General features: G+C 43.1%; 1 protein-coding gene across 2 annotated transcripts in view; it reads left to right on the top strand.

Annotated features, from left to right (window-relative positions):
* Window positions 1-10,927: 10,927 nt before the first annotated feature.
* Window positions 10,928-14,609, top strand: part of abhd12 (abhydrolase domain containing 12, lysophospholipase) — a 40,722-nt gene continuing 37,040 nt past the window's right edge. The window contains exon 1 of one of the 2 annotated variants that reach the window (XM_054750431.2): window positions 10,928-11,223. In XM_054750431.2, coding sequence (XP_054606406.1) covers window positions 10,967-11,223 — 257 coding nt within the window. In that variant the 5' untranslated portion in view covers window positions 10,928-10,966. The remainder of the gene's footprint in view (window positions 11,224-14,609) is intronic. The other variant, XM_054750432.2, reaches the window with a different exon arrangement.

The following is a 14,609-nucleotide window of genomic DNA, read 5'->3' as shown; positions in this document are numbered from 1 at the left end:
ATAGACATGACTGTAATAAGATATATATTGTAGACATGCATATATAGACATGACTGTAATAAGATATCGTATATTGTAAACATGTGCATATATAGATATAACTGTAATAATAAATATATTGTAGACATGCATATATGATATGACTGTATTAATAAGATATATATTGTAGACATGTGCATATATACACATGACTGTAATAAGATATATATTGCAGACATGCATATATAGACATGACTGTAATAATAAGATATATATTGTAGACATGACTGTAATAAGATATATATTGTAGACATGTGCATATATACACATGACTGTAATAAGATATATATTGCAGACATTCATATATAGACATGACTGTAATAAGATATATATTGCAGACATGCATATATAGACATGACTGTAATAATAAGATATATATTGTAGACATGCATATATAGACATGACTGTAATAAGATATATATTGTAGACATGTGCATATATACACATGACTGTAATAAGATATATATTGCAGACATGCATATATAGACATGACTGTAATAATAAGATATATATTGTAGACATGCATATATAGACATGACTGTAATAAGATATATATTGTAGACATGTGCATATATACACATGACTGTAATAAGATATATATTGTAGACATGCATATATAGACATGACTGTAATAAGATATCGTATATTGTAAACATGTGCATATATAGATATAACTGTAATAATAAATATATTGTAGACATGCATATATGATATGACTGTATTAATAAGATATATATTGTAGACATGTGCATATATACACATGACTGTAATAAGATATATATTGCAGACATGCATATATAGACATGACTGTAATAATAAGATATATATTGTAGACATGACTGTAATAAGATATATATTGTAGACATGTGCATATATACACATGACTGTAATAAGATATATATTGTAGACATGTGCATATATAGACATGACTGTAATAAGATATATATTGTAGACTTGCATATATAGACATGACTGTAATAATAAGATAAATATTGTAGACATGCCTATATAGATATGACTGTAATAATATATATTGTAGACGTACATATATTGATATGACTGTAATAATAAGATATATATTGTAGACATGTGCATATATAGACAAGACTGTAATAAGATATATATTGTAGACATGCATATACAGACATCACTGTAATAATAAGATATATTGTAGACATGCACGTATAGACATCACTGTAATAACAAGATATATATTGTAGACATGTGCATATATAGTCATGACTGTAATAATCATAGATATCATATATAATATTAGCTAGATCCCCTAACTGGGAGTCAACAGCGTCCTTAGATGGCAGCCATCTTACTTCAGACAGCTAATCGTTCCCTAGCTGAGGGTGAGTGCACGGCTCAAATAAAAATACTTATAACTCGGTAAAATATTAACGGATTTACAAATGGTTTGCCTTATTACAAACTGTCTGATACATAATCTTGACGCGGTATACTTACACAGGTTGAAATTACTGCTATTACTTTTGAAACACAACACAATTGTGAACAATGTGTTACGGCTAAGCTTTTTTGAGTGTTAGGTTGAGAGAGAGAACACAATCAATATTTTTATAGGGTTCGTATGGTTCAACGAAACTAAGAAGTGTACGTAAACCTAATGTTTGTCTATCTTGGTGGATGTTTTAGTGTTTATTAGCTGTCTAACTTGGCTTAGAGAGGACGAGGCTGCCGTGGCTGCGCCGCTTAGTTACAATGTTTTACCTCAGTGGAAGCCGAGGGTAAAATTGCCCTTGTTTTCCAGGCGGCTTACTTTGTTAAAAAATGTAAAAAAAAAAAAAAAAACTTAGACGGAAGTATATGAAAATAACGGAAATTGCTGGCTTTGTTTTTACAGAAATACACGTGAAACCCAACAAGCATGCCTGAATTTTGTGCTGCCTATAGATGTTCTAATAGACGATGTCTTCAATCACGACAATGTGGGATCACCTGTTGTTCGTAAGATTTAACAATAACAAACATTCAACTGTGTTAGGCTGATAAGTCTCTGTCATCTGCTTTGCTTTTAACTGCTTTCTAGAAATAACAGTGATGGCAAAGTTTAAGATCTATCAGCTAACTGTGATTTTAAAAAGTTTAGTTGCTTGAATTCAAGATTTCTTGGTTATTCAATCATTGCACGTTTCTGTCTTGACCAGGAGCAGTGTTAGGCCCGGCTACTTGGGCTCAAGCCCCGAATGTTTTATGAAAAGCCCCGGATCTCAAACGTGGAAGTAACATGCAGTACCAAAGTCCAACAGAGAGGGAGCAGCTGGCAGTAGTTTGTATACAGCCTGCCTGAGCCTCCACCACTGAAGAAGAAGCACCAGTGTTGCCAACTTAGCGAATCTGTCACCATTTATAACGACTTTTCAGACCCCCTTAACGACTGTTTTTCAAAAAAGCGACTAGCGACAATTCTGGTGACATTTCCGACCCTCCTCAGCTACTTCGACTACAACTTTGTTGCCGAGATGCCGACTTTACCTGCAGATTAGAGATGCATTTGAAGCGACAGGACCGTGTCCTTCCTCCAGATGATCAGAAAGAAAATGATCTGCGCATGTGCATGCAGCATGATCATGCTACCCCCGTTGACCAATCAAACCATTTGTGGGTTTTCACCCTCCAACTAATAAATTTGTTTTACAGAGAAAATAAATTTAATTGTACAAAAGAAATATCCAAGTATTTAAGACCAATTTTTTCCTTTTGTTAGTCACACACTGGCCACCCACCAACAGATATCCACCTATTTTCAGACTTTGTATCAGTTCTATAGAGAATTGAACATACATTAAACAGCCTTTTTAAAGGCTACTTTACACTGTTTACTTTTGCTTAGAAAGCAATAATTTCTTTAATTCCTATATACGTTTTTTCATCTTTTAAACATTTATTTCTCCTTCCTCTTTCTAAAGTGTCCCCAGCCTTTTTTTATTGCTTACCATTTATTAATTTCTCAGTTCACCTCACATTTTCCCCAACTCAAAATTAAAAAAATTGTTTTTACTTCTTTCATCCTGTCCCACCTCCTTGTTTTCCCTTCATCATAGTGACACAGATTTCGATAAAAAACAGACATTTAACATTTTATTAGACAAATTGGCAAAGTAAATACATTACAACAATGACACAACCAAAATCCTATTTCCAAAAGTACCGCAAAGAATGGGAGTCACTACCTGAATTTAAAGGTTGGCTGAAACCACATGCAGGTAGTGACATTAGAGCTACCTGCATGTACTGCAAAACAGACCTCTATGCAAAGTTGTCAGACATTAAAAAGCATGCAGCTACCCAGAAGCACATCGAGAAGGCTAAGCCTTACAATCAGGCAAGCCAACCCAAACTGACATTCGTTGCCAAAAAAACGGACACACTGAAGCAGGCAGAGGCCACAATTGCTTTGGCTATCAGTGATCACTGCTCAATTTTGTCATGTGACCACATTGGTTTAGCATGCAAAGCAGCTTTCCCTGATTCTACTATTGCCCAAAATTTTCGGATGCACCGTACCAAATGCACTGAGATGATAAATGGTGTTTTGGCTCCATATTTCATACAGCGGTTGGTGGCTGACATTGGCAGTAACAAATACAGCCTTTTGCTTGATGAAAGCACAGATGTCAGTGTCTCCAAATATCTGGGCATTGTGGTTCGCTATTTTAGTGAGGGAAAGGAACACGTGGTGGACACCTTCCTTGGCCTTCTTGAGCTGGAGGGAGGGGATGCGAAGAGCATCGCCAAGGCAGTTCTCTCCTTTCTCCATCAGTCTGGCCTTGAGAAGGAGAACCTGCTTGGCATTGGAACAGACAATGCATCAGTAATGACAGGGATATACAATGGTGTTCACAAAATTCTTAAAGAAGAAATAAAACACCTTGTTCTCATCCGCTGTGTATGTCACTCCTTGCAACTGGCTGTCAGCTCTGCTTCCAAAACCACTCTTCCTCGCAGTGTTGAGTTCCTGGTCAGGGAAACCTACAATTGGTTCTCCATCTCCCCTAAAAGAAAAGAAGCATACAGGACAGTTTATGAAACCATAAACTGTGGCGAGAGGCCATTGGCCATAACAAGAGTCTGTGCCACACGCTGGCTTTCAATAGAACCTGCTGTATCAAGACTACTCAGTCAGTGGGAGGAGCTAAAGCTCCATTTTAGTCTGACCAAGACAAGCGAGCATTGCTACATGGCAGACGTTTTGCATTCAATGTATGCTGACCCACAGAACCTACTGTACTTGACCTACCTGAAATCAATCCTTGGTGAGGTGCAGGCTGCAGTGAAGGCCTTTGAGGGAGAGCAAACAGATCCTCTCAAGCTCCTGGACTGTTTAATTCTACTAATTAAATCTGTGTGCAGCAGAGTTCTTCATCCTGGGGCTACAATTGACATCCTGAAAGACCCAATAGAGAACCACATCTCACCCAGGCCGTATCTTGGCTTTGCATTTGAGTCCAAAACAGCAGAGCTTACCATCTCCCCTGAGGATGAGGACTGTGTGAGACGGAGGTGTATTAGTTACACCGTTGCCCTAGCCAATGAGCTTCGAGCAAGACTTCCGGACAGTCTGGAAATTCTTCAGCACATGTCATTGTTCAGCGTCGGAGAGACCCTGAAACAAAACAAGAACCCAGATGACATGGCAAAGCTGATGGTCTTATTAGGATATGATCCTGAAACAACTGACCGCATAATTAATCAGTGGAGAAGTGTCCATTTTCAGAGATGGGAGGAAACAGCCAACACCACTGGGTTCTGGTTTGAGGTCAAAAAGCACAGGGATGCAGCAGGCCTTAACCCATTTGAAGAGTTGGCGTCTGCAGCAGTTGCAGTTCTTTCGCTGCCTCACTCAAATGCTGCAGTAGAAAGACTCTTCAGCCAAATGGGTGTCATTAAAAACAAATTAAGAAGCCGCATGTCCCTCCAAACTCTCACCTCCATCCTCCACATAAGATATGGCTTAAGACTAGCTGGGAACACGTGTTATGAGCACAAGTTGCCAGATAAGGTGCTAAATCTCTTTGCCACGTCTGCTGCCTACTCTTTTAAAGCAGACAGTTGTCCAGGTCCAAGCATGCAGTCATCCAGCACTGCTTCTCAGAGGGAAAGCACTGATAGTGCTTGTATAGAGGACATGGAGTTCTGCCTCAGGGCCCTCGATGATCTAGAGTAAGCAGATTAAAAAAAAAACATTAAAATTAGTTAACTTTGTAAATATTTGTCAATAGTTTATGTGATATGTTAATAAAAAAAAATAAATTGGAACTCCAATTAAAAAAAACTCTGTTAATATTGTAAATAAGTCAATAGTTCATGTGATTGGCCTTTAAATCAAGCTGTATAATAGCTAATTTATTGTAAGTAAAAAATATCAACTGGAACTACAATAAAAAATCCTTTTTGTTAATACTGTAAATATGTCAATAGTTCATGTGGTTGGCCTTTAAATAAATGTTAAATAGTTAATCTATTGTTAATAAAACATCTGAACTGAAACTAATAGATAAAACTGTTTCATTGTTGTTAATAGTGTAAATATTGAAATAGTTACAGCTTTGCAGGGTGATGATAAGTTTTCTTACCTTTTGAGTTTGTGCTCATCTTCGCTGGGGCGAGGTAGTCGTCGTGAGTAGCTTTGTTAGCTTTGTTGTTAGCTTTAGCCATTTTCTTCTTCTTCCTTTGTTGACTCACACACACTTTACGTTTTGCTGAAACTCCTTCGTCTGGTTGTGAAGGGTGATATAATATGACCAGTGAGTTTTTTTCTCTCGCATGCAAATAGTTTATTAACAAGTTCATTATTTAAGATAGCCACCGGAGCTAGATAAAGGGCAACCACTCCTTCCGCCATCCTGCCGCATTTCGGCAGCTGAGCTCAGTTGGCACTGGTAGGCTGACCGCAGGGCAGCGTCGCTATCGCACATGGCTGCTGGCTTCTCACACCCATGTCGATGCTCGCACCACTTGTGGTGCGATCAAGGAACATTGGAACTCTATGATGAGTTCATAAACATTGCACATTTTAAACTTTTATAAAAAGGTGCTGTTTTGTACTCTATGGGTTTTTAATTTTAATAAAATATTAAAAAATAAATTAAATACATTTTTTATAAAATCACGTGGGTTTTATTTGATTGATTTACGCTACAAGACCGATTACGTCACGACGCAGACGTGGTGACGTCATCACGTCTTATGCAAATGAGCACGTGACGTCATCTGGTGACATCTAACGTCTTTCGGGGGGAACTTCAGCTACTTTCAGTCAAAAACAGTTGGCAACACTGAGAAGCACTTCAGCAGTCGGCTTCTTCTACACTCTCTGCCTGAAACGCATGTGTGAAGATGGACATAAGGACGTTTTTAGACAAAAAGTACAACAACAGAATCCCAGCTTTGATTAGACTGGTGTTGACTCAGGTTTGTGAGTCTTATTTGAAATTATTTGTTGTGCTGCTGGTTTGCCTAAAGTTAGCTGACTATCAGTTGTTGGAGAAAGAAAGGAAATATTTACTATCATCTCACACTAAACACTAACAGGAACAATATTCTGCCCTGAACATGCTTAATATGTAACTTCAGATTAAAAATAATGTGGTACAAGACAAATATATATGATGTTGACTAGTGTGTGTGTGTGAGAGAGAGAGAGAGAGAGAGAGAGAGAGAGAGAGAGAGAGAGAGAGAGAGAGAGAGAGAGAGAGAGAGAGAGAGAGAGAGAGAGAGAGAGAGAGAGAGAGAGAGAGAGAGAGAGAGAGAGAGAAAAAAAAGCCCCGGATCTTCTTCAGTCCTAAATCCACCCCTGGTCTTGACACCTTTTGTTTAACTATTGTTTGTCTTATGTTCATGTTAAAGGAAAAGGCTTAAACTATTTACAATGATTTATAAAGCTGCCTACGTTTTGTCACTTGTTTAAGATTTCCCAAAGATGGAGAAAGAAGGAGGCAGTGGAAAGTTGCCCTAAGAAGTGTCTGCGACTACCTCAGAGCTGACGCTCAGTGGTGTCATGATCAAAGCTGTCAGCAAGGTAAAAAAACCTTCCCTGTGTTTCAAAAAGAACCTAAAAATGCAGTCAGAAGAAAAACACAAAAGATGTTTGTAGTCTTTTGAAAAACTGCTGGCTTATCAAATCCCCCTGATAAATACAATGAATACATTCCACACTCATGATTACTTGTTAGCCCTTAGGTAGTCAAACTATAGTTCTTGTCTGATTTCTCACCTGACATGTTGTTCTATAGGCCTGTGTAAAGTATAAAGGCAACCACACTGTCCAGTTACATTGGTAATTGTAATTTCAGGATTTGTTGTGCGGCGAGCCACGACCAAGCTGTCCTGTGATGTCTGCCGTGCCAGCCTGGTGATGGATGCTGCATCTGCCTGTGATGACCAGAGCTACCATTTGCTAACTCTGAAGAACAACGGGGGTCTTGTGGTCCCATCTGAAGGTACTGTGAGGGTCATCAGAGCAGCAGAGTGGGCAATTCGCCAGGCATCAGTGGGCAGATGATCACAGCCCATCAAACCACTGGAGGTCATCTACATTGTGAGCAAGAGGATCGGGTCAGAGGATGTCTTTTTGCTTGGGGAGCACATCAGTGAGACACAGTACGGAATTGAGTCTCACTCCCATACACTGTTGACATCTATTGTCTCCCTGTTCTTTAAGCTGAGGATGCACCACATTGCAAGATAAGCAACACTTAGCTTTCAGTCTGAGCATGAGACAAGCTCACAAAGCTGTCCTTTTCAAAGGTCACTAGGAAATCACAATGTGCTTTAGCATCTGTCTTAGATCTGTTATTTTCAAAATAAAAAAGATGTATAATCTGTAAAAAACAAGTTTTTCAAATTTGTCAGTCTGTCATTCATTTACTCTTTAATTTTTGAAGTGTTTATTTAGCCCTTTACTTTTAACTCTCAATTATCCCAGTTTTCTCTTCTCAAACTTTCATTTTAAATGGGTTGCAGGCTGAAAGTGGAAATAAATATTAATTATTATAATAACTTGCCAAAGCAAGTGTATATTAGGTTCATATTACTTGCAAATATTAAAATCAAAGTAAATAAAATATATTCTGTATATCTTCATTTGTCTTTTTAAAAAAATTCTCAGTCATTGAGGTTCTAGAGTTGTTTTGTTTTTTGGACTGGGTGTTTTAATTTTAAATTTTGTTTTATGCTTCTGTGTATTTATTTTAGTTATTTGTTTTACTATTTTCGTAAATTAAAACAGGTATTTGAGTTTTTATTTATAAGTTGATATGGTAAGTTATAAAGTATCTTAAAACTTATATTTAAGATGACCTCAGTTTACAAACTACAGCTAGGTCATCAGAAGCAGATCTTGTTGACATTAAAATGGTAAGTCTATGGGAAATTGTCAGGATAGGGGAAAACGACTGGAAAGTGGAGTAAAATAAGGGGAGTTTCCTGCTAAAACTGATAAATTTCATAGCCACTTCTCTAATGTTTCTAAAAAATCAAACCGTATGAAAATCGGTTGAAAACTGAGAAAGTTAAGAGTTGTTTAAACAGTGCATCCACCACTAAACACCAGCGTTAGAGGAGGGCAGGTGTCCGAAGTAAGATGGCCGCCGCATACGGATGTCTGGGTCCATTGCATCGACATATATACTGGACAATTCATTTCCATAGACTCCAATAACACGTTTTTGTGCTAAAATGGGAGGTGGCCACCACCGCCATTTTGACCGTGTTACAGGTTCTGTCAAGCCCAGACAATTCCACAAAAGGGAAGAGAGGAGGAGCTGAGGGTGTGGCTGTAAGGCTGGGATCAACTGACGACACCCAGTCGAACTAGCTACAAGCTAACCCAAAGCTAACGTGGAGGTGGGAGCTAAGCTAATGGAGGTAGCAACCTAGCTACAACCGGAGTTAACTGTGCACAACACCAGAGCTTCTGAGTCAGAGATACGCTGGTCTGACAGCTGGGTAAAACAGGGTGGAACACAGAGGTCTCCCGAAAGCTGCTGAAAGCCGGCAGCCCGCACAGCAGACAGAAGCCGCGATCAGACAGAGATGCGCCGAGCTGCGGGGAGGGGAGAACCGGGTGGAAAACAGAGGTCTCCCGAGAGCTCCACAAGCCGATAGTCAGAACCCAGCTCCACCAGCATGTTATATTTCAACCCATTTTCTAAAGTGCAGCATTATGTTAAATGCACTGGGTTTTACCCTATTACATTTAAATTTCATGGTTAAACAGTACATGTTAAAATCTAAGCTCAGCTCGGCAGTGACCTAAAATACATAAATATAATTTTACTTACCGAAAAAAATGAAGTGGAGACTCCTTGGACGCTCTATTAGTGCAATTAATGCCACAGCAAGTCATTTTGTCCAACAATTGCACAAATAATATCCAAAAAATAATACACACACACAGAGACTCAAAATCCCGGAACAGTTTCCAAGCCAGACCGAGGCTCTACTGAGACCTTTCCACGGAGCTAGCTCTGTGGTCACGTGGGTCTGAGGCTCATTAATTATACAGAAATTTAGGCTTTTAATACACTTAAACAGAAGAGTGAGAAAAAAATTCACCCCCCTCAGAGTTGTCATGAGTGTAAACTAGATCATTTAAACCAAAAACATGTTTTGGTACCAGGCTGTAAACATGTTTATTTCTGCTGTGAAATTGGTATTTTTAACATGGGAGTCAATGAGGATTTGCTCGCTTCTGACACCAGCCCCCAGCGGATGAGAGTGGAACTGCAATTTTTGGTACTTCTGGTTGGGCTTAATTTTTGAGCCGCATTGTGGGGGCTTGGTCCATTGACAAAAGTGCGGGTGAGGGATCTAGCTAATACTATATATAATATCTATGGTAATAATAAGATATATATTGTAGGCATGTGCACATATAGATATGACTGCAATAATAATAGGGGAGGCTGCACCGGGAATCTCACAGTAAACCCTGGTTTTGGGATTAGCTTGCTGTCTGGAATACCCCCTCGACTAAGGACAGATGTTGTAGTTTCATTCAGTTTTTTAATGTCTCGGATAATATACGAATCAGTGAAAACTCTGTAAGCATCAGTTTTAGAATGGGGTTCTGTATCAGTTAGGGTTTGTTTATGCGGTGGATTTAACCTGTCATAACGAAGCTTGTGAGGTTAAGGAATTCAACAACATCTGAATGGAAAACAATTACCCTAACCCAAACTCTCCTAAGACGCAGGCCACAAAACTGTTTTTGAAACATGATACTTGTGTTTGAATTTAAACAATTTTTTATTGAAAATGAATGTGCATAGCTGTGAGATATAAAAGGCTCTGGTTATGTTCGTTCAATGACAGAATGGATCTGATGGGTGGATTGTTTTCTAGTTTCTGGGTCTGATAAATAACGAGTGTCCCTGTTTTCCAGATCTAGTCATGTTTATCGGAGCTCACAAGTCCGTTTCCAGGTTGTTTGTAAAACAAAGCAGCAGTCTTGTTAGGCCTAACTTTTGTCTGAACATATACATGTTAAAGCATCTGCATCTGTGCTGCTGGACCAAACTGAACCGTTCTGGGAATGCAGTCACTACGCACAATTCCTCAGGGCCCCAAACGTCTCACGGGCCACATCTGGGAAATTCCTGGTTTACATGTTTCATTTGTGTGTTTTTTTCAATGTGCATTTCGCACAGAATAGGCCCGTTTGTTTGTTTTTTCGGCTCTTACTTGTTTTCGTGTTCTTATATTTCAATAACCATGAAGTTTCCGAGCTTCACTTGAAGGCGCCACGTTTGTTTCAGTCAAAACCAGGTTTTGTTTTGGAAGCCGTTGCTCCGACGGTTCCCCGGGGACGATAGATGCAATACGTTGTACCACGTGGTTGTTTACTGCCCTGTGATTGGACGTGGCAGCCTGGCGTCTGATCAGCTGCTCTCTGCGGATGTCAGCTCAGCCCAGAGGGTACTCGGAGCTTGTCCTCCCGGCGCTTGGTGCACCAACACCCGTCAGCCCCCCTCGGCTCACAGACCGTGCTGACGGCTCTTTTACTTCCGTTTCACCAGCTCTGTCCCGGTTCCCAGTGATGAGGAGGCGGAGCTCTCCGACCGCGGAGAAGGACAGCGACACGGAGCTGAAGCAGCGACCCGCAGCCGGCTGCCAGCAGGGCCCGGTGGAGGGGAGCATGAAGCCGTTCAGGAGGTAAGAACCGGACCGGGACAGGTGAACGTGACCGTTGGACTCGTGTCAGACGGGACTGAACCGAACCGGTGCGGTGAAAATCACCCGGAAGTTAAACAGAAACCGTTTACAGAAGAAAAGTTCAAAACGTGAATGACGTTCTCGGTTTAGAAAAGCGAAAAAAATGTTTAAAGTCCTCATAAAGCGTTGGGTTCTGGTTCAGGTTCTGGGCTGACCCACCGAAACCTGTCACCGGCAGAGCTGGTTGGACAGGTTATACTGGGATGGGCCAGCTGGTAATGGATCTGCACTCTGGATTATGGTTCTGACTCTGACCCGGTTTTGACCCAGTTCTCAACCGGACCCGGTTCTGACTCAGACCCGGTTCTGAATCAGACCCGGTTCTGACTGACGTGCTAGGCAGCACCGGGTCCAGGTTAGAACCAGGACCAGGTGGACCAGGGTGTTACAGAAACCAGAACTTGGAAGTCGTATTGGACCAGAATCCGAGGTTCTGTTGGGTTTTAATCCAGTCCTTTAGCAGTTCTGTCTTCAGTTAAGCAGAACAAAAACATCAGAACCAGGATCCAGCGTAGAGTTGTGTGCATGCCGGCCCACACACACACACACACACACACACACACACACACACACACACACACACACACACACACACACACACACACACACACACACACACGAGTCTGGGCTCCTCTTGCGTTTAGTCAGAGATCATGGAAGACCTCGTCCTCCTCAGGATGATCAGACTGAAGGTGAACTTGAGCTCTGATTGGATCAGCACAGAGGATGCTGCAGTGCATTGTGGGTATTTAAAGAGTGCAACCAAGTCAACGACCAAAACACCATTCATCAGAAACACCTTCAGAACTAGGACAGCAACAAACGATTATTGGGATCATCGATGAGGATGGTGTTCTCGACTCGATTAATCAGATGAAACATGAAAGTTTAAATCAAATCAAACTTTATTTAAAAAGCTCTTTTCATACAAAAATGTCCTCCTTGAACCGTCACCTTATCGTGGTGGAGGAGTTTGAGTGCCCTAATGATCCTAGGAGCTATGTTGTCTGGGGCACTTAGTGCCCCTGGTAGGGTCTCCCATGACAAATTGGTCTTAGGTGAAGGGTGAGACAAAGAACGGTTCGAAGGATCTTTCATGGCGGTTAAAATGAAGAGTCGGAGTACCCGGCCCGGAGGGTTACCGGGGTCCCACCCTGGAGCCAGGCCTGGGGTTGGGGCCCGTGAGCGAGCGCCTGGTGGCCGGGCTTTCGCCCATGGGGCCCGGCCGGGCCCAGCCCGAACCGGATACATGGGCTCGTCCAACTGTGGACCCACCACCCGCAGGAGGAACATGAAGGGTCCGGTGCAATGCGAATCGGGTGGCAGACCAAGGCGGGAGCCTTGGCGGTCCAATCCCCGGACAAGAAAACTAGTTTTTGGGACATGGAACGTCACCTCGCTGGCGGGGAAGGAGCCGGAGCTTGTGGCAGAGGTTGAGCGGTACCGGCTAGATATAGTCGGACTCACCTCGACACATTGCATTGGCTCTGGAACCCGAGACCTGGAGAGGGGTTGGACACTCTACTTTGCTGGAGTTGCTCCGGGTGAGAGGCGGAGGGCTGGGGTTGGCTTTTTGTTAGCTCCGAGACTCTCTGCCTGTGTGTTGGGGTTTACCCCGGGGGACAAGAGGGTAGCTTCCTTGCGCCTTCGGGTCGGGGAACGGGTCCTGACTGTTGTTTGTGCTTATGGGCCAAATATCAGTTCAGAGTACCCACCCTTTTTGGAGTCCCTGGGACGAGTGCTAGATAGTGCTCCATCAGGGGACTCCATTGTCCTGCTGGGGGACTTCAATGCTCACGTGGGCAATGACAGCTTGACCTGGAGGGGTGTGATTGGGAGGAACGGCCCACCTAATCTGAACTCGAGCGGTGTTTTGTTATTGGACTTCTGTGCAAGCCGCAGTTTGGCCATAACGAACACCATGTTCGAACATAAGGATGCCCACCGGTACACTTGGTACCAGGGCAGCCTAGGTCACAGGTCGATGATAGATTTTGTAGTCGTATCATCTGACCTGCGGCCGTATGTTATGGACACCCGAGTGAAGAGAGGGGCGGAGCTGTCAACTGATCACCACCTGGTGGTGAGTTGGATCAGATGGCAAGGGAACATGCCGCGTAGACCTGGCAGACCCAAACGCATAGTGAGGGTCTGCTGGGAACGCCTGGCAGAAGAACCTGTCAAGACGGTCTTCAACTCCCACCTCCGGCAGAGCTTTGACCACGTCCCGAGAGCAGTGGGGGACATTGAGTCCGAGTGGGCCTTGTTCCACTCTGCGATTGTCGAGGCGGCTGTTGCTAGCTGTGGCCGTAAGGTGGCCGGTGCCAGTCGTGGTGGCAACCCCCGTACCCGCTGGTGGACACCAGAGGTTCGGGGAGCCGTCAGGCTGAAGAAGGAGGCCTACAGGGCGTGGCTGGTCTGTGGGTCTCCGGAGGCAGCAGACAGGTACCGGATAGCCAAGCGGGGTGCAGCAGTGGCAGTTGCCGAGGCAAAATCTCGGGCGTGGGAGGAGTTTGGTGAGGCCATGGAGAAAGACTATCGATCGGCTCCAAAGAGGTTCTGGCAAACTGTCCGGCGCCTCAGGAGAGGAAGGCAGCAACTCGCTCACACTGTTTACAGTGGGCATGGGGAGCTGCTGACGTCAACTGAGGCTATAGTCGGACGGTGGAAGGAATACTTTGAGGAGCTCCTCAATCCCACCAATGCGCATTCCGAGGAGGAACCAGAGCTGGGAGGCCTGGGGATGGACTGTCCGATCTCGGGGGCAGAAGTTGCTGAGGTAGTCAAACAACTACACAGCGGCGGAGCCCCGGGGGCGGATGAGGTTCGTCCTGGGTATCTCAAGGCTATGGATGTTGTAGGGCTGTCATGGTTGACACGTCTCTACAACATTGCGTGGTCATCGGGGGCAGTTCCTAGGGAGTGGCAGACCGGGGTGGTGGTCCCCATCTTTAAGAAGGGTGACCTGAGGGTGTGTTCCAACTATAGGGGGATCACACTCCTCAGCCTCCCTGGAAAGGTCTACTCCAAGGTACTGGAGAGGAGGGTCCGATCGATAGTTGAATCTCAGATAGAGGAGGAGCAATGTGGTTTTCGTCCTGGCCGTGGAACTGTGGACCAGCTCTATACCCTTGCAAGGGTGATGGAGGGGGCATGGGAGTTTGCCCAACCAATCCACATGTGTTTTGTGGATTTGGAGAAGGCTTATGACCGTGTCCCCAGGGGCACCCTGTGGGGGACGCTCCAGGAGTATGGGGTGGGTGGCTTTCTGTTAAGGGCCATTCAGTCCCTTTACCAGAGGAGCGTGAGTTTGGTCCGCATAGCCG

The sequence above is a fragment of the Nothobranchius furzeri genome, chromosome 12 (genome assembly GCF_043380555.1).
Source record: "Nothobranchius furzeri strain GRZ-AD chromosome 12, NfurGRZ-RIMD1, whole genome shotgun sequence".
NCBI lineage: Eukaryota > Metazoa > Chordata > Actinopteri > Cyprinodontiformes > Nothobranchiidae > Nothobranchius > Nothobranchius furzeri.
The sequence above is the reverse complement of the archived record's forward strand: the minus strand, read 5'-3'. Positions and strand labels throughout refer to the sequence as shown.